The sequence below is a fragment of the Xyrauchen texanus genome, chromosome 1 (assembly GCF_025860055.1).
Source record: "Xyrauchen texanus isolate HMW12.3.18 chromosome 1, RBS_HiC_50CHRs, whole genome shotgun sequence".
In the NCBI taxonomy this organism is placed as follows: domain Eukaryota; kingdom Metazoa; phylum Chordata; class Actinopteri; order Cypriniformes; family Catostomidae; genus Xyrauchen; species Xyrauchen texanus.
The window spans coordinates 9943361-9966631 of record NC_068276.1 but is presented as its reverse complement, the minus strand read 5'-3'; the positions used below and the strand labels follow the sequence as shown (position 1 = coordinate 9966631).

The following is a 23271-nucleotide window of genomic DNA, read 5'->3' as shown; positions in this document are numbered from 1 at the left end:
TTGCTTACATTGATAGACATCTTTAAAGAGAGCAGCTAAACGCCCACCTCTCCTACCTTCTCTGCAGACACTCAAAAAAGTAAAGTTAGGAGGGGATGTTTCATTAAGGACTGTTGCACTACAGCTGTCTTCTAGCCAAGTTTCATTTAGAAACATAAAATCCAGGTTGTATGTGCTTATTAAGTCATTGACTAGAAGTGATATATTTTTAAGTGAGCGGATGTTTAAAAGTGCTAACTTAACAGTTTTTGTCCCCACAGCAATCTTAGTTTGGCGTGTAATAGGCACCAGATTAGATGGGTTTGCTGTACGGCTTTTGAAGGCCTTAGACTTTCTATGATGTAATCGAACAGCAATAGAGAAAGATACAGGCACACTGGGTTCCCGCTTGTTTTGTAAATATTTGAGAAAGTTACTGTTATCATAGCGGGGACCCAACACATATCACTGAGAGCTGGTATCAGTTGTTTTTGGTTCACTTCGAGCAGATGGAGGAGGGTGTGAGCCCTGGCGTTGTGGCAGAGGTCGAAGAGCTCTCACAGGAGGAGGGGGAGGGCGAGCTGGGCCCGCAGGTGCTTGAGGGGCCTGACGTTTTTTGCTTGATATCTGGGGGCTTGCAGCAAAAGAGTGGGATAGTTTGGTTCCAGCATACACCAGTTCTTCCATTTTCTCTGAGAAACACAGATGTGGAGATGCTGGAGAGAGGGATAACGTGTCTGGTGAGAGGGGCTGTAATATGCTGTCCTGGTTTCCCTGGATGTTTTCCAGAAATTCGTCCTTGGGTGCTGAATCTTGGAGCAGTTCTAATATGTCACAGTCTGTCTGTGGTGAACTTTGTGGGCAGGGCTCAGATGAGATTGTGTCCATGAGCAGAAATTGTTGTGGCTGAGTGGTGTTATCATTGTCCTTGTGTGATTTGTCAACTGCATGTCCATTCAGGTGCTGAAGTGAAGTCCTGTGGTCATTCATACTGTGTCCAGGTGTGTGTGTGCCATTCAGATTGAGTGGATTGGCACACACTGCAGAAGGATGATTGAGGGAGAAGTAGATATTGTCCTTTAGCACTCTTGAACCAAGTTTGTTTGGGTGGTGGCCATCCTGTCGAAACAGTTGCCTCTGACTCCAGAAAAGATTGAAGTTGTCAATGAAGTTAACTCCTTTTATATTGCAGGTTTTTTGCAGCCATGTATTAAGCCCAAGTAACCGTGAAAACCTGTTTGTTCCTCTTGCTGGAAGTGGTCCACTGATGAATGTTTGGACTTTCAGTCTTTTAAGTGTTTCAAAAAGTTCATTGAAATCCTTTTTAAGGAGTTCTGACTGCTCTTTATGAATATCATTCTTCCCCACATGAATGATAAGTCGATTTGCAGTCTTATGTTTCATCAGAATGTTCTGAATTTCCCTGTTTACATCCGAGGTTGTTGCTTGTGGAAGGCAGCATGTAGTTGTATCCCTGCTGCTAATGTTTCTGATTATGGAGTCACCCACTATCAGAGTCCTGGGCCCGGCTGCGCTCTGTGCTGAATGCCGCTGTCTGCTCGACCTTGAGCGCCAGTTCACATCAGTGTTAGCTACTGGCTGATTCAGTCTGTGTTCAGTCACATTCATCACGTTTGGGGATTCCTCATTCATTAATACTTCAAATCTGTTCTCAAGATGTATAGGCGGTGGTAGGAAACCAGTGTTTGCAATCCTTGTCAGAGCCGTATCTGGGGTAGAGGATGCTACTGCGGCAATATGAGATGCTCGTGACAATCTGATGTCTCGAGTGCCTTTTGGTCTCGCTCCCTGTTTTTGCCATCGATTTGTAAGTCAATCGGCTTGTTTCTCTACACTCAGTAAGGCCTGTCGAGGAGCACTAGATTCATGGGACTCACCGGCTGTATGCTGAGGTCGTCCATGACGAAGCTCTGTTGTGTGTTCCGTCTGGTTTGGTGGTCCTGTAAATAACTTTGTTTCAAGAACTGCAATCCTTTGTAAAAGTCTGTGGCAGTTAGTGCAGCAAGTAGATTCCAGAAGAGGCATTTTCTCTTATCCTTTTGAATGTAGGCAGTTGTGTTTTCCCTTCCCTGGAATGAAAACTTTCAGTGGGAGGCTGGTCGGATAAAAGAATTCTGCTTTTTTTTTTTGTAGTAGTCCAAGCTTTTGAGCACTGTGCTGATTTGTTTAAGTTAAAATTAGTTGATAAAAGGAGATAAAATATGAAAATATAAAAGCGATAGAGCAAAGCACGGAGCAGTAAGCAAAAGCGTCCGAACAGAAGCTGAGCAGGAAGTAGTGTAGAATCAACATTCAGTTTTACTTTTTGACTTGGTACGTTGCAACTGAACGTTCCAGAGATTTTAGACCGTTTAACTGTATGTATTTATGTATATACACTGGTGGCCAAAAGTTTGGGATTATGTACAGATTTTGCTGTTTCAGAAGGAAATTGGTACTCTAATTCACCAAAGTGGCATTCAACTGATCACAAAGTATAGTCAGGACATTACTGATGTAAAAAAACAGTACCATCTCTATTTGAAATTATTATTATTTTTTAATCAAATCTAGACAGCCCCCATTTCCAGTAGCCATCACTCCAACACCTTTTCCTTTAGTAATCATGCTAAATTGCTAATTTGGTACTAGAAAATAATTTGTCATTTTATCAAACACAGCTGAAAAAAACAAAACAAATAGCTGGTTTATTAAATGAAGCTGAACATTGCCTTTGAGTTTGTTTTGGAGTTGCCACATTATGCAATAGACTGGCATGTCTTAAGGTCAATAGTAGGTAAAAAAAAAAAAAAAATGGCAAAAAAAAAAAAGAAACAGCTTTCTCTAGAAACTCATCAGTCAATCATTGTATTGGAATGAAGGGTATATAATTCTTAAAATTGCCAAAAACAAATGAAGAGTTCATACAAAGGTGTACACTAAAGTCTTCAAAGACAAACGACAACTGGTACTAACAAGGCAACAGAAAGAGGTGTGGAAGGCCCAGATACAACTAAACAAGAGGATAAGTACATCAGAGTCTCTAGCAGGGCTTGATTGGTAATCTGGCATACCGTTATGCAGAACGGGCCACAAAACAGTGCTTCGATATGCCGAAGGGGGCAGCGATATGCAGAAAAGGACAGCGATTCCATCCATAACCCCACCCCACACTGCTCAACAACTTTGGACCAGTTGCTATGTAAAATTCCGGGCCGATTTCTCTTCCAGTCCACCCCTGGTCTCTAGTTTGAGAAATAGATGCCTCACGTGTCCTCAGCTGACAGTTTCCTTGAATTCTATGCACTCAACACCAGTTTCATGTACAGGAGTAAAGAGAAGACTCAGGGGTGCAGGCCTTATGGGAAGAATTGCAAAGAAAAAGACACTTTTGATACAGAAAAACAAAAAGAAAAGGTTACAGTGGGCAAAGAAACAGACATTGGACAACAGATCATTGGAAAAGCTTTTGTGGGATCAGTTAGACTGTAAGATGTGTGAGAAGTGCCTGACAAGACAGCCACATCTATGGCAAGTGCTACAGGAAGTGTGGGGTGAAATGTCCCTTGAGTATCTGGACAAACTGACAGCTAGAATGCCAAGAAAGCTGTCATTGCTGCATGTTGAGGATTTTTTTATGAGAACACTTTGAAGTAGTTTAAGAAGCTCTGAACATTGTTTTTAAATTGTAATAGTCATTTTTCACATTAATAATGTCCTGTGATCAGTTGAATGCCACTTTGGTGAATAAAAGTACCAATTTCTTTCCATAAGAGCAAAATCTGTACATTATTCCAAACTTTTGGCTGCCAGGGTATATATGTATATATAAGTAGTGCGAAGAATCAGCCCGCAAGATGGGAATTGCATGTACAAACTGTGTTCAGCAGTGATATTGTGGGCGTGTTTGCACGGTTGCCTGATCTGCATAATTCTTTTAGTGAATCAGGTGCTAAACCAGCGCACACAGTGCATGCAAATAAAAGGTGCAATTCATCCAAGCTTTAATTTTACCTGGTGCAATTCATTCTTAGTGAATTCCATCCTTATTTTTTACTCTGTTCCTCACACAATGCACTCTACATCAAAGCAGTTTTACTATAGCGCATGATTTAAAAAGCAATACATTTTAACGTTTGCGTTACATAACTACTAACAATTAAATTAACAAGCTTAGTCCAAAGTAATTAGGTTGCATGGTAGAGTGGACTTACAGCACAAAGACCAAGGAATGAGTCCAACAAAGCATGTTCAAGATGAGAGCAGAAAGTTTCAAAATAACATGGTTGCTTCAGCAATTCTGTTTTCCAACTCACATTTGCTATAATGACACTATCATTTAGGTTTAGTTGTAGGGTTTAGGGTAGGGATGTTGCATTTATTTATTCAAAACTTGAAAAACAGATGAGGTTTTAAGTCAATGCTCTGTCATATCGCATTTGCTTTTTTTTGGCACTATTTGTTTGGTTAGGGTTTAAGATTTAAGTTAAGGAGGAAAGATTTGTTTACTTAAAACTCAATAGAACATTAACTTTAAAAACCTAATCTATTTAAGAAAGTAATTAACACACTTTTAGCGCCACACAGTGGGCATTTCACCATGAAACTGCTGCGATAAATGTAATGAACCCACATAATTTAATTTTGCAAAAATGTTCCCACAGTCTTGTCATTTTCATGAGATCAGTCTTCTAGATTCACAATACCTTAGTGTCCAGCTGTAGTCAAAGGCACAATGCAAGTTTTAAATGTTGTGCAACATGCAAAAGCATGTACATTGAAGGAATAGTTCACCCACAAATGATAATTCTCTAATCATTTACTCACCCTTATTCTGTTTTAAATGTATTTACTCATATAACTTTCTTCTGCGGAACAAAACCAAAGGTGGTATGACGTGAATATATCTGTGAAATGCAAGTCATTGGGATCCAAACTCTGAAGCTCCAAATAGAACATAAAGGCAGCAAATAGAAATCTGATCAATTATGGGTGTGAATAGGACAAAGTGTAACTCCTTTTTCACAATAAATCTAGCCATTTACAGTCTCCTTAGTGATCATGATCTGCACATGCCTCAAGCGCTAGGAGGTGTAATCAAGCTTGAAAGTGTAAATTGCTTCAGAACACAAGGATTAAACAACTTGAGCATTATAGATTACCTTTATGATGCCTATATGTCCTATTTGGAGCTTGAAGGTTTTGATCCAAAATATTTGCATTGTATGGATATATTCACATCATACTGTACCTCCATCCATATATCTTTGTTTCTGTTCTGAGGAAGAAAGTAAGTCATATGAGTTTAAAACGATATAAGGGTGAGTAAATGGTGAGAGAATTATAATTTCAGGGTAAACTGTTCCTTTAACATATAAATATTAAAGGAAAACAATCAAAAGTGAATGAAAATATACTTACATCATATAGGACTATAATGCCACCAATGAACGTCCCTAGATAGAACACCAGTCGCCAACTAGAGAAAATCAAATGGAGTGGAAAATTTATTAAAATTAAAAAATAACAACTAATCAACACTGTTTTAGAAAGAGCACATAGCAACCATATTAGAACCAACAACCACTTGAGTATTAGACCTTGACTAGGCAGTGCATTATGAAAACTACATCTCGAACAGTGGGTACAATCCAACCACCTGATACTACTGCCCTGCAAAGAGACACTATCAGCCATATTATAGGAACCGATTACCCGAATTTTAATTCTGTCATAATTTATTCTCCTTAATGTTGTTCTAAATCCATTTGACTTTCTTTTTTCTGTGGAGCACTAAAGTTTAGAAGAATATCCATTCTGATGATGAAATTTTTTTACAATTTCCCAGCCATCTTTTGCAATGACAGTGGATGATGATTCCACTTTCAAGTTTCAAAAAGGATGCAAAAGTATCATTAAAGTAGAGCATGCGACTTATGGGTCATATTTCAAGTCTTCTTAACGCATATGATAGGTTTGGTGAGCAAAAACCTGAAAGCTTGTTCGGTTTTGATCTGCTTCTGTATTGAGCTTCACTGAAGCAGAACATAATTCACATAATCATATTTCCTATCATATTCTGTCTTTGTCTCACACAGATACATAAGGAATAATATACAGTAAGTTGGTCGTTTTTGAAAAATAAACCTGACAGGGTGATTTGGACCCTGACATAAATCAGAGGCTTGTATCAACATGAAAGGGCTTCAAACCACGAGAGGCGTACATTACTGTGACCATGGGTAAAGGGTGTTATTAAGCATAACGTCTCAGTTACCTATGTAACCTCGGTTCTCTCTAGATGAGGGAACGAGTATTGCGTAAGCTAGCTTACGCTACGGGAAAGATTCATCTTTTCTGAGATATTGAAGCCAAAAAATTATCCTTAATTTTGTATCATGTGTCAACGCAGTGCAGCAACTGCAGACCTTGAGCGGGCTAGCTAGCGAGCTCATTGGTTGCTCTGCGGCAACTGCTGCAGCCTATAGACGAACTTGCGTGAACTCGCGCCCAATGAGAGGCGCCAGCGCTCACTGTCCCAAAGCCCGCCAGAATGGGCGTGGCTAGGGTGCATATAAGCGCAGTTCATAGGCTGGAACCCTGGTTTTCATTGAATGAAGCGAAAATCGCTCGTGGCGCGAGCACGGCCAGCTACGCAATACTCGTTCCCTCATCTAGAGAGAACCGAGGTTACGTAGGTAACCGAGACGTTCTCTTACGAGAGGTTCTCTCGTATTGCGTAAGCTAGCTTACGCTACGGGAACCCATTGTCAACGCCGTGCGCGCCAAGCATCCACTGCATGAGCCCCAGGGGGGTGGGGGAACCCGGGGGAGCCCTTGTGAGTGGGGAAATAATATTTGGCCGGCAAGAGTGCGGGTCAGTGTGTATGTGATACATAAGCACATAGTGGGAAGGGAAAAACAGAGCGGTGGTGCTGGTCTGTGTGAAATGTGTCCCATTAGTGCAGCTCACCAGGGGAGCTGTAGCGTATTAAACCGCTAGTAGTTTTGCCTGCAGAGCGGGCACTTCCAGATTGTAAAATCTGACAAAGGTGGAGGGGGAAGCCCAGCCCGCTGCCACACATATGTCCTGAATGGAAATCCCGCTGGACCATGCCCACGAGGAGGCCATGCCTCTGGTGGAGTGAGCCCATGCCTCTGGTGGAGTGAGCCATGCCTCTGGTGGAGTGAGCCCTAATGCTAACGGGCATGGCAGGTCTTTCGACGCGTACGTGGCAGCAATAGCGTCCACTATCCATCTAGACAGTGTCTGTTTCAAGGTGGCGAGACCCTTGGTGCACCCTCCGAACGAAACGAAAAGCTGCTCAGCGCGTCTGAAAGAGGCGGAGCGTGCAGTATACAATCTCAGTGCTTTGACTGGGCAAAGGAGATTTGAGTCGCGTTCGCTATCGGATGCTGGCAGAGCCGATAGGGAAATAATCTGTGCTCTGAAAGGAGTACCGATCACCTTGGGGACATAGCCGTGTCTAGGCTTTAAAATGACCTTGGAGTCACTTGGTCCAAACTCCATACACGCAGCGCTGACAGACAGCGCGTGAAGGTCTCCCACACGTTTAACTGATGACAGGGCAGTCAGAAAAACAGTTTTGAGTGAAAGGTATTTCAAATCCACGGATTCAAGCGGTTCGAAAGGGGGGGCTTTCATAGCTTTGAGAACTACAGAAAGATCCCAGATAGGAACCGATGGGGGGAGCGGGGGGTTCATCCTTCTAGCTCCCCTGAGGAAGCGAATGACCAGCTCCTTTTTTCCCCGTGACTGGCCGTGCAGGGGTTCGGCGAACGCCGCAACTGCCGCCACGTACACTTTGAGCATGGATGGGGATCTGCCCTTATCCAACAGCTCTTGTAAAAACACGAGCAGTGACGACACCCCACATGTCCGTGGGTCCAGGTCTCTGTCGGTGCACCATTTTGAAAACACCGACCATTTGGACGCATAAAGTCTTCTCGTGGAAGGGGCTCTAGCGTGTATGATAGTGTTCATTACTCCTTCTGGCAAAGCGAAGGGTAGTCGTTGATCACCCACGCGTGCAGCGCCCAGCGCTCTGGGTGGGGATGCCAGATCGTGCCGCGAGCTTGAAAGAGGAGATCTGCTCTCACTGGGATGGGCCACGGGGCTGTCAGTGACAGCTGCGTAAGCTCCGGGAACCATGTCTGATTCTCCCAGCGCGGGGCTATGAGGAGCACCGAGTGACACGTTTCCCTGATCCTCTGCATTACCTGTGGCAATAGCGAGACGGGAGGGAAGGCGTAAAGCGGGCGGTTGGCCCAGTCCTGGGCCAGCGCGTCCTCGCGTTTCAAGAAAAATACTGGGCAGTGAGAGTTCTCTTCTGACACGAAGAGGTCTATCTCTGCTCTGCCGAATATTTGCCATAATTTCTGGACTGTTTGAGCGTGCAGGGACCATTCCCCTGGGGGACATTGTCTCTGGACAGTCTGTCTGGGCCGTCGTTCAGGTGGCCCTGGGACCAACATAGTATGCGTTTTGTCAGATGGAAGAGGTTCCTGGATCTGACACCGCCCTGACGGTTTAGATAGCATACCGCAGATCTGTTGTCCGAACGGACCAGGACGTGGTGACCCTGAATGACCGGGAGGAAGCGCACGAGCGCGTACTCGACTGCTATCATTTCCAGACAATTTATGTGAAGGAGCTTTTCCTGAACTGACCATAGGCCGAAAACCGGCGAGCCCTCGCAGACCGCGCCCCAACCCGTGTTGGACGCGTCTGTCGAGATTACTTTTCGGCGAGATACAGCTCCCATCGTCACTCCCCGCTGATACCATTCGGCCACCGTCCAGGGCTGCAGAGCTGATATACAGATCTGAGTCACTCTGATCGGCTGGCGGCCTGTAGCCCACGCCCGGCGAGACGTGCGGGTGTTTAGCCAATGCTGAAGTGGGCGCATGCACAGTAAACCCAGCTGAAGTACTGCTGCGGCTGAGGCCATGTAACCTAACACTCTCTGAAATTTTTTCAGAGGCGTGAGGCTGTTCATCTGAAAAGACGCGCCGTGTAGATAAGCGAGCCGTCATTGCCACAGAGTCTAGTTCTATTCCAAGGAAGGAAATTGCCTGACTGGGCTGTAGTGAGCTCTTGGTCCAATTGACTGCAAGACCCAGACTGTTCAGATGACTGAGGAGAACTGTCCTGTGAGACAGAAGCTCCGTATGTGACTGTGCCAAAATCAGCCAATCGTCCAAATAGTTCAGAATTCGCAAGCCCTGACTCCGCGAGTGGTGCGGCGCCGCATCCATGCACTTCGTGAAAGTACGGGGTGCTAAGGACAGGCCGAACGGAAGGACGGTGTATTGATAAACCTGACCGTCGAGGCGAATCTCAAGAATGGCCTGTGACGGGGATTTATCTGAATCTGAAAATAGGCATCTTTCAGATCGAGAGAAATAAACCAGTCCCCTGGTGCACATGTGCGAGGAGTTTCCTGATTGTAAGCATTTTGAACGGTCTTTTGCAAGCACCTTGTTCAAAACCCTGAGATCTAATATTGGTCTGAGGCCGCCGTCTTTCTTGGGGACAAGAAAATAACGGCTGTAAAACCCTGACTCAGCTCAGTGAAGGCGGCACTCTCTCTATGGCCCTTTTGCACAGAAGGTTTGCTATTTCTGAGCGAAGCATGCAGGCTGCTTCCGTGTTCACAGTAGTTTCGAGCACGCCCTGAAGCGGGGAGGCGGCGATCGAACTGTAGCAAATAGCCCTGTTTTATTGTGCTTAACACCCATTTGCATATCCCTGGGATAGCTTCCCACGCTTTGAATCGTAACGCTAGAGGGTGAATGGCCGAGTCGCCCTGATTGCCGTACACAGCGGGCTGAACAGAATGTGTGAGCGTGCTTATTGTGCTTATGCATGACTGCTCGCAGACAGCAGGGACATGCTGTTCTGTGAGTGACTTCCCGATTGAGATGAATGGGGAAAGAGTCACATCTGTTAAGTGATGCGCGAGCATAGTCACGGGCACGGGACTTACACATAGAGAGGTGTTTGCTGGCCGTGTGACAGAGCGGGCAGAGAGGGGACGCGCGCACGGGCTCGTGGGCGCATTTATTGACTCTAACACTCGAGCGGGCTGTGCCCGCTTTATGTGAGTGTGCTCTGATAGGAACACGGGAAGTGTAATGCTTGTGTGTAGGGGTGAACACTGGATTGTGGGCACATTTTCTACACATAAGACATGTTTGCTCTCTGATAGGGACACGGGAAGTGTAATGCTTGTGTGTAGGGGTGAACACTGGATTGTGGGCACATTTTCTACACATAAGACATGTTTGCTCTTTACAAGATCTTTTTGTGTCGCCGTGAAAACGGCGTTTGAGTGCAGGCAAGCGGTAGTAACACCGGCTTGTTGGCTGCTGAATTCACCACTGTAGTAGCCTGAGAGAAGGGGACTGACAGGGGGCGAAGCTTTGACGGTGGTCCGGCCGCGGCGGGACTGAGCCGTCGTTTTTTCAACAAAGCTAGGAGGACTTCGGTTGTTCAGGTTTCAGCGCAATCTTAGGCCGAGGCCCGCGGGGGGGCGGCAGTCTGCGGCGGCTGTCTGAGCGCGATCTGGGGCGGCCGCCCTGTTGACGCTGGGAAGTCTGGCTTTGTTGAGCTGGGCGCTGTGAAGATGCTCGTGCAGGAGGCTGGTTATGTGGCTGGCCTGCAGAGGAGCTAGCGCGGCGAGGCAGGAAGAGATTCATGGCTTGGGTGGCTTTCTGGACTTCCGAAAAACGGTCAACAATGCCACTTACCGCGGAACCGAAGAGACCGGACGGAGAGAGCTGCGCGTTGAGGAACATGGAGAGCTCAGCTTCTCCCATGTCGGCTAGCGTTAGCCACAGGTGTCTCTCGGTTACAGTCAGCGAGGCCATGCACTTCCCTAGGGCTTGAGCTGCAGCTTTGGTGGCGTGAAGGGCGAGGTCCGTCGCGCTCCTTAGATCTGTAAAAGCCTCTGGGTGCCTGCCTTTCTCATCCCATTCCCGAAGAAGGTCCGCTTGGAGGATCTGCAAGACGGCCATGGAATGCAGAGCAGATGCGGCTTGGCCGGCGGCGGAATAGGCGCGGCCAACACAGGCGGAAGTATTTCTGCAGGCCTTAGACGGGAGCACTGGCTTAGACCGCCATCTCGCGGAGGGCGGGCAAAGGTGTGCTGCTATCGAATCCTCGACCGGGGGGATGGAAGAGTAGTTCCACGATTTAGAGAGCTCGGCGTGGAGTTCCGGCAGGAAGGGAGCAGGATGGCTGAAGGTGGCGGCGGCCGGCTTCTTCGAGCGCTGTCCAAGCTTGCTTGATGCCCCTCGAACGGCGACACGGCTTCTTGCAGTTTCAGAGATGCGAAAAGCTTCGCTGAAGAGATGAAAATCAGGGTTCCAGCCTACGAACTGCGCTTATATGCACCCTAGCCACGCCCATTCTGGCGGGCTTTGGGACAGTGAGCGCGCGGGCGCATCTCATTGGGCGCGAGTTCACGCAAGTTCGTCTATAGGCTGCAGCAGTTGCCGCAGAGCAACCAATGAGCTCGCTAGCTAGCCCGCTCAAGGTCTGCAGTTGCTGCACTGCATTGACAAATGATACAAAATTAAGGATAATTTTTTGGCTTCAATATCTCAGAAAAGATTAATCTTTCCCGTAGCGTAAGCTAGCTTACGCAATACGAGAGAACCTCTCTTAAGAGAACGATAGAAGACACACATTTTTAATAAATAGTTGCACTTATTAACATTAATAATCAGAATAAACCATTCCTAAAGATCATTAGTCTAACTAGGCTGATTACTGTTGCCAAGCAATATAGCAACTTGGCAAAAATAGAACATGTTCAGTCACAGCATTTTACAACTTCAATTCATTCAGAATTTGACTTGGAATGATCCATTTTATAATTTACTGTGTTGACCATCTAACTATAAATTCTCCAGCTTATTAGACAGCTACCTATCAAATAAATACATGAAATGCCTACTTGCACCCTGCCACACAGTGCAGCTATTTGCACCCCAATAATCTAGTGCAGTGGTTCCCAACCCTATTCTACATATTCCCAACACTACACATTTTGGGTCATCTCCCTAATGAAACGCACCCGATTCAACTCATCAGCTCATGAGTTGAGACTCCAAGACCTGTATTTTGTATCAGATAATGGAGATATACAAAATGTACAGTGCCAGAGGACCTCCAGGAACAGGGTTGGAAACCACTGGTCTAGTGGGACCACAGAAAATCATGACAAACAAAACAATGGATGTAGTTCTAGTAGCGACTAAGGTTCGAATCCGCGTTTTATCCCACACTTTTTCCCATCCTATTTCCTGGTTCAACTCTTAATATTTCCTTTAATACTAATAATAGATCAAATTTAATATAAATGTTGGTTTCATCAAAGTGCTTTGGTCATGGTGAATGTCGGGGATTGCAGAGATGAGTTTGATCTGTTTGATCTGGAGGTGGGGTCTGTCGATCGCGATTCCTGTAGCTAGGCATCATTTAGATTGTATCACTGTATTACTAATACTGTAGAAACTATTTTTTTTTTGGCAGAAACCATAGTTTAATGCAAGTAACCATTGTGTTACTACAGTAATATGTTGTTAATATAGTAACCATGGTTAATTTTGTGGTTACTGTAATTTAAAATAATATATATAGAATAATAATACTATGGTCAAACCATGCTTACTGTAGTAAAACCAAGGTTATTTGTTTTCTAAGGTAAGGTTAAGGTTAGGTTTCGGGTGAGAATTTAATGTAGTGTGTTTGTGGGTGTCATGGTTTCGTGTCGTCTGCACCGTGTTTTCTGTTTCACCCAGCACTAATCCCGTTCCATGTCACGTTTTCCCTGTTGTCCGCCCTGAGTCTCACTGTCGGCGCTGTCACAGCTTTATTGTCCGCACCTGTTCGTCATTTTGTTATCACCGTGTCTGTCCATTTAAACCCTGCTGTTTTCCCCTTCCGCTGTCGATCGTTGACGTTACATGTTCTTAGTTAACCTCTCTCCCTGCTGCTCTTGTTCCCAGCTCTTAGCCCGTTCGAGGATTTCCCTACCCTTCTTGTATGTTCGCTGTCTGCACTCCTCCTGTACGTTATCCAGCATTTTAGTTTCCTTTTCCCATCGTGGACCTTTTATTTGCCCCAGTGTTTGCGTTATTTCAAATAAAGACCACATCTGGATCCAAACCACCCGTCTGCCTTCTCCTGCTTCCCACTATTATAACAGAACGATCGACCACAATGGATCCAACGGTTCAACGAGCCAACTATCAGCTGCTCTGTTTAAAGCAGGAGGACCGACCGGTAGACGACCACATTCGCGACTCCCTTGAGCTGGCGAACGTCTCGGACTTCCCGGACTCAGCCCAGGTGGTCTTCTTCAGGGGCAATCTAAGTGGTTCGCTCAAGGAGCGGTTGCCACCGGCGACGCGCGACTGGATGCTCCAAGGCTTCGTAGAGGCGACCTTACTGGTGTGCGGCTCACCATTCACTGTGGGCGTTGCTGAGGAGGACCCTACCTCACCATCCACAGTGGAGACTCTTCAGCCGTCCCTGTCGCTCTCTGTCGCGCCAGCCCCACCTGGCAGCGAGCAAACCCCCGCGCCAGTCACTTTCCCAGAACCCACACGGTCTACTTCGTCTGCCCGGAGGAGGAAGAGAAGACGTGCTTCCGCCTCCCGGCCCACGCCTGCCCCGGTCTGCGAGCCTGAGCCCACGCCAGCCACAGTCAGCGAGCCCGAGCCCACACCAGCCACGGCCAGCGAGCCCAAGCTCGCGCATACCATGGTCAACCAGCCAGAGCCATTAGCCTCAGAGGTCAGTGAGCCAGTGCCTGTAGCCTCAGACGTCAGCGAGCCAACGCCTGTAGCCTCCGATGTCAGTGAGCCAGCGCCTGTAGCCTCCGATGTCAGTGAGCCAGCGCCTGTAGCCTCCGATGTCAGTGAGCCAGCGCCTGTAGCCTCCGATGTCAGTGAGCCAGTGCCTGTAGCCTCCGACATCTGTGTGCCAATGCCTGTAGCCTCGACCGTCCCTGAGCCAGCGCCAGTAGCCATGACCGTCCAAGAGCCAGCCCCAGTGGCCGTGCCCGTCCAAGAGCCAGCGCCCCCCGAGCCTACCAGGGTTCCGCCTCTCGAGTCTCCCAGGACTCCGCCTCTCGAGTCTCCCAGGACTCCACCCCCCGAGCCTTCCAGGGCTCCGCCTCTCAAATCTCTCGAGCCTCCCAGGGCTCCGCCTCTCAAGTCTCTCGAGCCTCCCAGGGCTCCACCCCTCAAGTCACTCGAGCCTTCCAGGGCTCAGCCTCTTGAGCCTCCCAGAGCTCCACCCCTCAAGTCACTCGAGTCTACCAGGGCTCCGCCTCTCAAGCCTCCCGAGCCTTCCACGGCTCTGCCTCCCGAGCCTCCTACGGCTCCGCCTCCTGAGCCGCCTTCGGCTCCGCACCCTGAGCCTCCTATGGCTCCGCCTCCTGAGCCTCCTACGGCTCTGCTCCCAGAGACTCCAGAGCCTTCTAGGGCTCCACCTCCAGAGCATCCTACGGCTCTTCTCCCTGAGCCTCCTTCGGCTCCGCCTCCTGAGCCTCCTATGGCTCCGCCTCCCGAGCCTCCTACGGCTCTGCTCCCAGGGACTCCAGAGCCTTCTAGGGCTCCGCCTCCAGAGCATCCTACGGCTCCGCCTCCCGAGCCTCCTATGGCTCTGCCTCCCGAGCCTCCTACGGCTCTGCCTCCCGTGCCTCCTACGGCTCTGCTCCCAGGGACTCCAGAGCCTTCTAGGGCTCCGCCTCCAGAGCATCCTACGGCTCTTCTCCCCGAGCCTCCTACGGCTCTGCCTCCCGAGCCTCCTACGGCTCCACCTCCTGAGCCTCCAGAGCTTTCCATGGTTCCACCTCCCTCGGCTCTGCCACCGAGGCCCTCCTCAGCTCAGCTCTGCCCCCGAAGCCTTCCTCGGCTTCGCCCCCGAAGCCTTCCTCAGCTCCGCCTCCTGAGCCTCCCTCGGCTCCGCCTCCTGAGCTTCCCTCGGCTCTGCCCCAGGGTCTCCTGCGGCCTTGCCTATGCCTCCTATGGCGCACCTCCCTTGGCTTCGCCTTCAGAGACTTCCAGGTCTCCGCCTCTAGAGCCTCCTACGGCGCCACCTTCATCAGCTCCGCCTCCCGAGCCTTCCACGGCTCCGCCTCTAAAGCCTCCTGCGGCGCCACCTCCCGTGCCTCCTACGGCACTGCTCCCAGGGACTCCAGAGCCTTATAGGGCTCCGCCTCCAGAGCATCCTACGGCTCTTCTCCCCGAGCCTCCTACGGCTCCACCTCCTGAGCCTCCTACGGCTCCACCTCCTGTGCCTCCAGAGCTTTCCATGGTTCCGCCTCCCTCGGCTCCGCCTCCTGAGCCTCCCTCTGCTCTGCCACCTGAGCCTCCCTCAGCTCTGCCTCCTGAGCCTCCCTCAGCTCCGTCCCCTGAGCCTCCCTCAGCTCCATATCCTGAGCCTCCCACGGCTCCGCCTCCTGAGCCTCCAGAGCTTTCCATGGTTCCGCCTCCCTCGGATCCACCTCCTGAGCCTCCTTCGGCTCCACCTCCTGAGCCTCCCTCGGCTCCGCCTCCGAAGTCCTCCTTGGCTCCGCCTCACACGGCTCCGCCAGCCTCCATCCTGCGGCCACCTCCCAGGTCTCCCAAACCTGCCCCTGTCCCATGGCCAACTCCCAGACCTCCTGACCCTGTGTTCGCCTTATGGCCAGCTCCCGGGCCACCCAGGCCTGTCCCCACACTGTGGCCACCTCCCAGGCCTCCTGAACCTGACCCTACCCAGTTGACGCCCCCCAGGCCACCTGACCCAGTCCCCTTCTCACACCCCCATAGACTACTTGCCTGCCCTCTCGGCCTCCCTGGTCTGCCTGCCTGCCCTCTCGGCCTTCCTGGTCTGCCTATCTGCCCTTTGTACCCCCATGGTCTGTTTCTATGCCCCTTGTGCCCCCGTGGTCTGTTTCTGTGCCACTTGTTTCCCCCCTGGTCTGTCTGTTTTCTCCCTAGTCTACCCCCTCTCTCTTGGGTTCTTCAGTCATTTTTATTGTTTTTGTTGTTTGTGTTAGGACCGTCCGGAATCCGGTCCTTTTGAGGGGGAATTATGTCACGGTTTCGTGTCGTCTGCACCGTGTTTTCTGTTTCACCCAGCACTAATCCCGTTCCATGTCACATTTTCCCTGTTGTCCGCCCTGAGTCTCACTGTCCGTGTGTAAACTTCACTTCCCGTCTTTCCCGGCGCTGTCACAGCTTTATTGTCCGCACCTGTTCGTCATTTTGTTATCACCGTGTCTGTCCATTTAAACCCTGCTGTTTTCCCCTTCTGATGTCGATCGTTGACGTTACATGTTCTTGGTTAACCTCTCTCCCTGCTGCTCTTGTTCCCAGCTCTTAGCCCGTTCGAGGATTTCCCTACCCTTCTTGTATGTTCGCTGTCTGCACTCCTCCTGTATGTTATCCAGCATTTTAGTTTCCTTTTCCCATCATGGACCTTTTATTTGCCCCAGTGTTTGCGTTATTTCAAATAAAGACCGCATCTGGATCCAAACCACCCGTCTGTCTTCTCCTGCTTCCCACTATTATAACAGTGGGACTCTAAATAAACACAATGCAATGATGCCCATACTGTATGTAATTATTTAAATGAGGGTGAAAATAGTATTTGACACTATTTGCACCAGGGTGCAATTAGTATCTACCATTATATGCACCAGGGATGGGGGTGCAAATAATATCTGCCACTTTTTGCAATGGGGTGTAAATAGCACGTACCATTATTTGCACCAGGATGTAAATAGCATCTACCATAAATAAATGGAAGTGAAATATTAATTTGAGATGAACTTATATTATTAAGTAAGAAGAGAGTACAGAGTTATTTGAGAGAAAATAAACTAGCAGAGCTATATTGCTGTGATCAACCAATCACAATCAAGCCTTCCAGAGATCCATATAATAAGTAATATTAGTTTGTCTGTGGCTTGTACCTGGCCTCTCTGAATTTTTTCAAAACTCCAGGCCGGTCCTGGTTCCGTCTTCTCCTGAACCAGCGCTCAACTTGTCTGCTTGACCAGCTGCATTTTTTAGACAGGCCAACTATATCTTCCTAATAACACAGATAAGAAGGGTGAGTGAGCCATATGCTACAACAAAGTCTCACATACTTACAGTGAAATGCAAACTATTTAAAAAAGAACCAAGATTATGTTAGATATTTAGTTCCTGACAAAATTTTAATTCTGTCAACATTCACTCACCTGCATGTTGTTCCAAACCTGTAAGACATTCTTTCATCCATGGAACACCTTTATTTTTGTGTTAACTAATGTTAACATATATAAGACTATTTTAAAGTGCAACTTAAAAACCTTATGAAAAACATATAAATATATAGTGAGGCAATGGCAAATTATTGGCATATGAAGGCATAGAATACCCAGTATATCTCAAGTACTTGATCTGGTCTGAACGTAATCTATGATGTATACCTGATGACCTGATGTCACAGAGCAAGTCACAGAGTTGCCTCGCATATTGTTTTGATGACTGGGCAATAACTTTTAATAACTGGGTAATTTCTAAACCTAATTTACCTTATTCCTGGGTTATATGTTGTATGAATAATGATTTTTATGTGGCTAATTGTGTGTAACACAGCAGTTCTCTTACGAGAGGTTCTCTCGTATTGCGTAAGCTAGCTTACGCTACGGGAAAGATTCATCTTTTCTGAGATATTGAAGCCAAAAAATTATCCTTAATTTTGTATCATTTGTCAACGCAGTGCAGCAACTGCAGACCTTGAGCGGGCTAGCTAGCGAGCTCATTGGTTGCTCTGCGGCAACTGCTGCAGCCTATAGACGAACTTGCGTGAACTTCGCCCAATGAGATCGCTCAGCGCTCACTGTCCCAAAGCCCGCCAGAATGGGCGTGGCTAGGGTGCATATAAGCGCAGTTCAGTAGGCTGGAACCCTGATTTTCATCTCTTCAGCGAAGCTCTTCGCATCTCTGAAACTGCAAGAAGCGTGCGCCGTTCGAGGGGCATCAAGCAAGCTTGGACAGCGCTCGAAGAAGCCGGCGCCGCCACCTTCAGCCATCCTGCGAGCTACGCCATCCGGCGACGTATCCCTTTTAAAGCAAACTAGTTCCTCAGTGAACTTCACAAAAGAGCACGAGCGACTTTTTAAAGATGCCTCGCACCTGCGGTTCATGCCGCACCCCTCTCAGCGCCGGAGACCGCCACATCATCTGCGCTCTCTGCCTGGGACTGGGGCATGCAGAGCTCGCCGCTGACTGGCGGATGCGACCTCTGCGAGGAGCTTCGATGTCGACCCTGCGGGCTCGACTCGGCGCTCAGGACCGAGCCGCCGCGCGCCTTCTGTTTCGCCGCGCCGAAGAAGCGCCGCTCCCAAAGGCTGCCGGAACCGGGTTTAGAAGTGACTGTCTCGCCGAGCCTCTCCCTCGAGCATCGCGTTCACCCTCCCGGGACGCACAGTTGCCGCCGGCGGCCGCGACTGCTGCCACCTCGAGAGCGAGGCGGAGGACAAGGGCTGCTGTTCCATCATGGCTTCGGACAGTGAGGAGTGGTCACAAGCCTCCTCATCGGCCCAGGAATCCAGCAGGACCCGCGCCGGAGTCGAAGGGGAACTGATACGCCTCCTCACACAGGCTGTCGACCGCCTCGGGCTCGAGTGGTCACCGCCCCCTGAGCAGGCTCCCAACAGACTCAACGGCTGCTTTCTTCAAAGCCATCACCGCGCGGCGCCCGCGGCCCGGGCCGCTCCCTTCCTGCCGGAACTCCACGCCGAGCTCTCTACATCGTGGAACTACTCTTCCATCCCCCCGGTCGAGGCTTCGGTAGCAGCACACCTTTGCCCGCCCTCCGCGAGATGGCGGTCTAAGCCAGTGCTCCCGTCTAAGGCCTGCAGAACTACTTCCGCCTGTGTTGGCCGCGCCTATTCCGCCGCCGGCCAAGCCGCATCTGCTCTGCATTCCATGGCCGTCTTGCAGATCCTCCAAGCGGACCTTCTTCGGGAATGGGATGAGAAAGGCAGGCACGCAGTGGCTGTTACAGATCTAAGGAGCGCGACGGACCTCGCCCTTCGCGCCACCAAAGCTGCAGCTCAAGCCCTAGGGAAGTGCATGGCCTCGCTGACTGTAACCGAGAGACACCTGTGGCTAACGCTAGCCGACATGGGAGAAGCTGAGTGCTCCATGTTCCTCAACGCGCCGCTCTCTCCGTCCGGTCTCTTCGGTTCCGCGGTAAGTGGCAATGTTGACTGTTTTTCGGAAGTCCAGAAAGCCACCCAAGCCATGAATCTCTTCCTGCCTCGCCGCGCTAGCTCCTCTGCAGGCCGCCCACGTAACCAGCCTCCTGCACGAGCATCTTCACAGCGCCCAGCTCAACAAAGCCAGACTTCCCAGCGTCAACAGGGCGGCCGCCCCAGATCGCGCTCAGACAGCCGCCGCAGACCGCCGCCCCCCCACGGGCCTCGGCCTAAGATTGCGCTGAAACCTGAACAACCGAAGTCCTCCTAGCTTTGTTGAAAAAGCGACGGCTCAGTCCGCCGCGGCGGACCACCGTCAAAGCTTCGCCCCTGTCAGTCCCCTTCTCTCAGGCTACTACAGTGGTGAATTCAGCAGCCAACAAGCCGGTGTTACTACCCGCTTGCCTGCACTCAAACGCCGTTTTCACGGCGACACAAAAAGATCTTGTAAAGAGCAAACATGTCTTATGTGTAGAAAATGTGCCCACAATCCAGTGTTCACCCCTACACACAAGCATTACACTTCCGTGTCCCTATCAGAGAGCAAACATGTCTTATGTGTAGAAAATGTGCCCACAATCCAGTGTTCACCCCTACACACAAGCATTACACTTCCCGTGTTCCTATCAGAGCACACTCACATAAAGCGGGCACAGCCCGCTCGAGTGTTAGAGTCAATAAATGCGCCCACGAGCCCGTGCGTGCGTCCCTCTCTGCCCGCTCTGTCACACGGCCAGCAAACACCTCTCTATGTGTAAGTCCCGTGCCCGTGACTATGCTCGCGCATCACTTAACAGATGTGACTCTTTCCCCATTCATCTCAATCGGAAGTCACTCACAGAACAGCATGTCCCTGCTGTCTGCGAGCAGTCATGCATAAGCACAATAAGCATGCTCACACATTCTGTTCAGCCCGCTGTATGCGGCAATCAGGCGACTCGGCCATTCACCCTCTAGCGTTACGATTCAAAGCGTGGGAAGCTATCCCAGGGATATGCAAATGGGTGTTAAGCACAATAAAACAGGGCTATTTGCTACAGTTCGATCGCCGCCCTCCCGCTTCAGGGCGTGCTCGAAACTACTGTGAACACGGAAGCAGCCTGCATGCTTCGTTCAGAAATAGCAAACCTTCTGTGCAAAAGGGCCATAGAGAGAGTGCGCCTTCACTGAGCTGAGTCGGGGTTTTACAGCCCTTATTTTCTTGTCCCCAAGAAAGACGGCGGCCTCAGACCAATATTAGATCTCAGGGTTTTGAACAAGGTGCTTGCAAAAGACCGTTCAAAATGCTTACAATCAGGAAACTCCTCGCACATGTGCCTAGAGGACTGGTTTATTTCTCTCGATCTGAAAGATGCCTATTTTCAGATTCAGATAAATCCCCATCACAGGCCATTCTTGAGATTCAGCCTGACGGTCAGGTTTATCAATACACCGTCCTTCCGTTCGGCCTGTCCTTAGCACCCCGTACTTTCACGAAGTGCATGGATGCGGCGCTCGCACCCCTGCGGAGTCAGGGCTTGCGAATTCTGAACTATTTGGACGATTGGCTGATTTTGGCACAGTCACATACGGAGCTTCTGTCTCACAGGACAGTTCTCCTCAGTCATCTGAACAGTCTGGGTCTTGCAGTCAATTGGACCAAGAGCTCACTACAGCCCAGTCAGGCAATTTCCTTCCTTGGAATAGAACTAGACTCTGTGGCAATGACGGCTCGCTTATCTACACGGCGTGCGCGCCATGTTCAGCGACTAGCCGCGTCTTTTCAGATGAACAGCCTCAAGCCTCTGAAAAAATTTTAGAGAGTGTTAGGTTACATGGCCTCAGCCGCAGCAGTACTTCAGCTGGGTTTACTGTGCATGCGCCCGCTTCAGCATTGGCTAAACACCCGCACGTCTCGCCGGGCGTGGGCCACAGGCCGCCAGACGATCAGAGTGACTCAGATCTGTATATCAGCTCTGCAGCCCTGGACGGTGGCCGAATGGTATCAGTGGGGAGTGATGATGGGAGCTGTATCTCACGGGTTGGGGCGCGGTCTGCGAGGGCTCGCCGGTTTTCGGCCTATGGTCAGTTCAGGAAAAGCTCCTTCACATAAATTGTCTGGAAATGATAGCGGTCGAGTACGCGCTCGTGCGCTTCCTCCCGGTCATTCAGGGTCACCACGTCCTGGTCCGTTCGGACAACAGATCTGTGGTATCCTATCTAAACCGTCAGGGCGGTGTCAGATCCAGGAACCTCTTCCATCTGACAAAACGCATACTAAGTTGGTCCCAGGGCCACCTGCGCTCGCTGAGGGCGACGCACGTGCCAGGCCACCTGAACGACAGCCCAGACAGACTGTCCAGAGACAATGTTCCCCAGGGGAATGGTCCCTGCATGCTCAAACAGTCCAGAAATTATGGCAAATATTCGGCAGAGCAGAGATAGACCTCTTCGCATCAGAAGAGAACTCTCACTGCCCAGTATTTTTCTCGAGCGAGGACGCGCTGGCCCAGGACTGGCCCAACCGCCCGCTTTACGCCTTCCCTCCCGTCTCGCTATTGCCACAGGTAATGCAGAGGATCAGGGAAACGCGTCACTCGGTGCTCCTCATAGCCCCGCGCTGAGAGAATCAGACATGGTTCCCGGAGCTTACGCAGCTGTCACTGACAGCCCCGTGGCCCATCCCAGTGAGAGCAGATATCCTCTCTCAAGCTCGCGGCACGATCTGGCATCCCCACCCAGAGCGCTGGGCGCTGCACATTTTCAAAATGGTGCACCGACAGAGACCTGGACCCACGGACATGTGGGGTGTCGTCACTGCTCGTGTTTTTACAAGAGCTGTTGGATAAGGGCAGATCCCCATCCACGCTCAAAGTGTACGTGGCGGCCATCGCGGCGTTCGCCGAACCCCTGCATGGCCAGTCACGGGGAAAAAACTAGCTGGTCATCCGCTTCCTCAGGGGAGCTAGAAGGATGAACCCCCCGCGCCCCCCATCGGTTCCTATCTGGGATCTTTCTGTAGTTCTCGAAGCTATGAAAGCCCCCCCTTTCGAACCACTTGAATCCGTGGATTTGAAATACCTTTCACTCAAAACCGTTTTTCTGACTGCCCTGTCATCAGTTAAACGTGTGGGAGACCTTCACGCGCTGTCTGTCAGCGCTGCGTGTATGGAGTTTGGACCAAGTGACTTCAAGGTCATTTTAAAGCCTAGACACGGCTATGTCCCCAAGGTGATCGGTACTCCTTTCAGAGCACAGATTATTTCCCTATCGGCTCTGCCAGCATCCGATAGTGAACGCTACACAAATCTCCTTTGCCCAGTCAGAGCACTGAGATTGTATACTGCGCGCTCCGCCTCTTTCAGACGCGCTGAGCAGCTTTTCGTTTTGTTCGGAGGGCGCACCAAGGGTCTCGCCACCTCGAAACAGACACTGTCTAGATGGATAGTGGACACTATTGCTGCCGCGTACGCATCGAAAGACCTGCCATGCCCATTAGGCACTAGGGCTCACTCCACCAGAGGCATGGCCTCCTTGTGGGCATGGTCCAGCGGGATTTCCATTCAGGACATATGTGTGGCAGCGGGCTGGGCTTCCCCCTCCAACTTTGTCAGATTTTACAATCTGGAAGTGCCAAAACTACTAGCGGTTTAATACGCTACAGCTCCCCTGGTGAGCTGCACTAATGGGACACATTCCACACAGACCGGCACCGCCGCTCTGTTTTTCCCTTCCCACTATGTGCTTATGTATCACACACACACTGACCATCACTCTTGCCGGCCAAATATTATTTCCCCACTCACAAGGGCTCCCCCGGGTCCCCCCACCCCCCTGGGGCTCATGCAGTGGATGCTTGGCGCGCACGGCGTTGACAATGGGTTCCCGTAGCGTAAGCTAGCTTACGCAATACGAGAGAACCTCTCGTAAGAGAACGTCTCGGTTACCTCACGTAACCTCGGTTCTCTCTAGATGAGGGAACGAGTATTGCGTAGCTGGCCGTGCTCGCGCCACAAGCGATTTTCGCTACATTCAA

The 23271-nt window shown here is 49.9% G+C and overlaps 1 protein-coding gene across 2 annotated transcripts in view; it reads right to left on the bottom strand.

Annotated features, from left to right (window-relative positions):
* Nucleotides 1–23271, bottom strand: part of cers3a (ceramide synthase 3a) — a 47219-nt gene that overhangs the window by 10799 nt on the left and 13149 nt on the right. For both annotated transcript variants that reach the window (XM_052130035.1, XM_052130121.1), the window contains exons 4-5: nt 16980–17098; nt 5401–5458 (exon numbers count right to left, since the gene is read on the bottom strand). In XM_052130035.1, coding sequence (XP_051985995.1) covers nt 5401–5458; nt 16980–17098 — 177 coding nt within the window. The remainder of the gene's footprint in view (nt 1–5400; nt 5459–16979; nt 17099–23271) is intronic.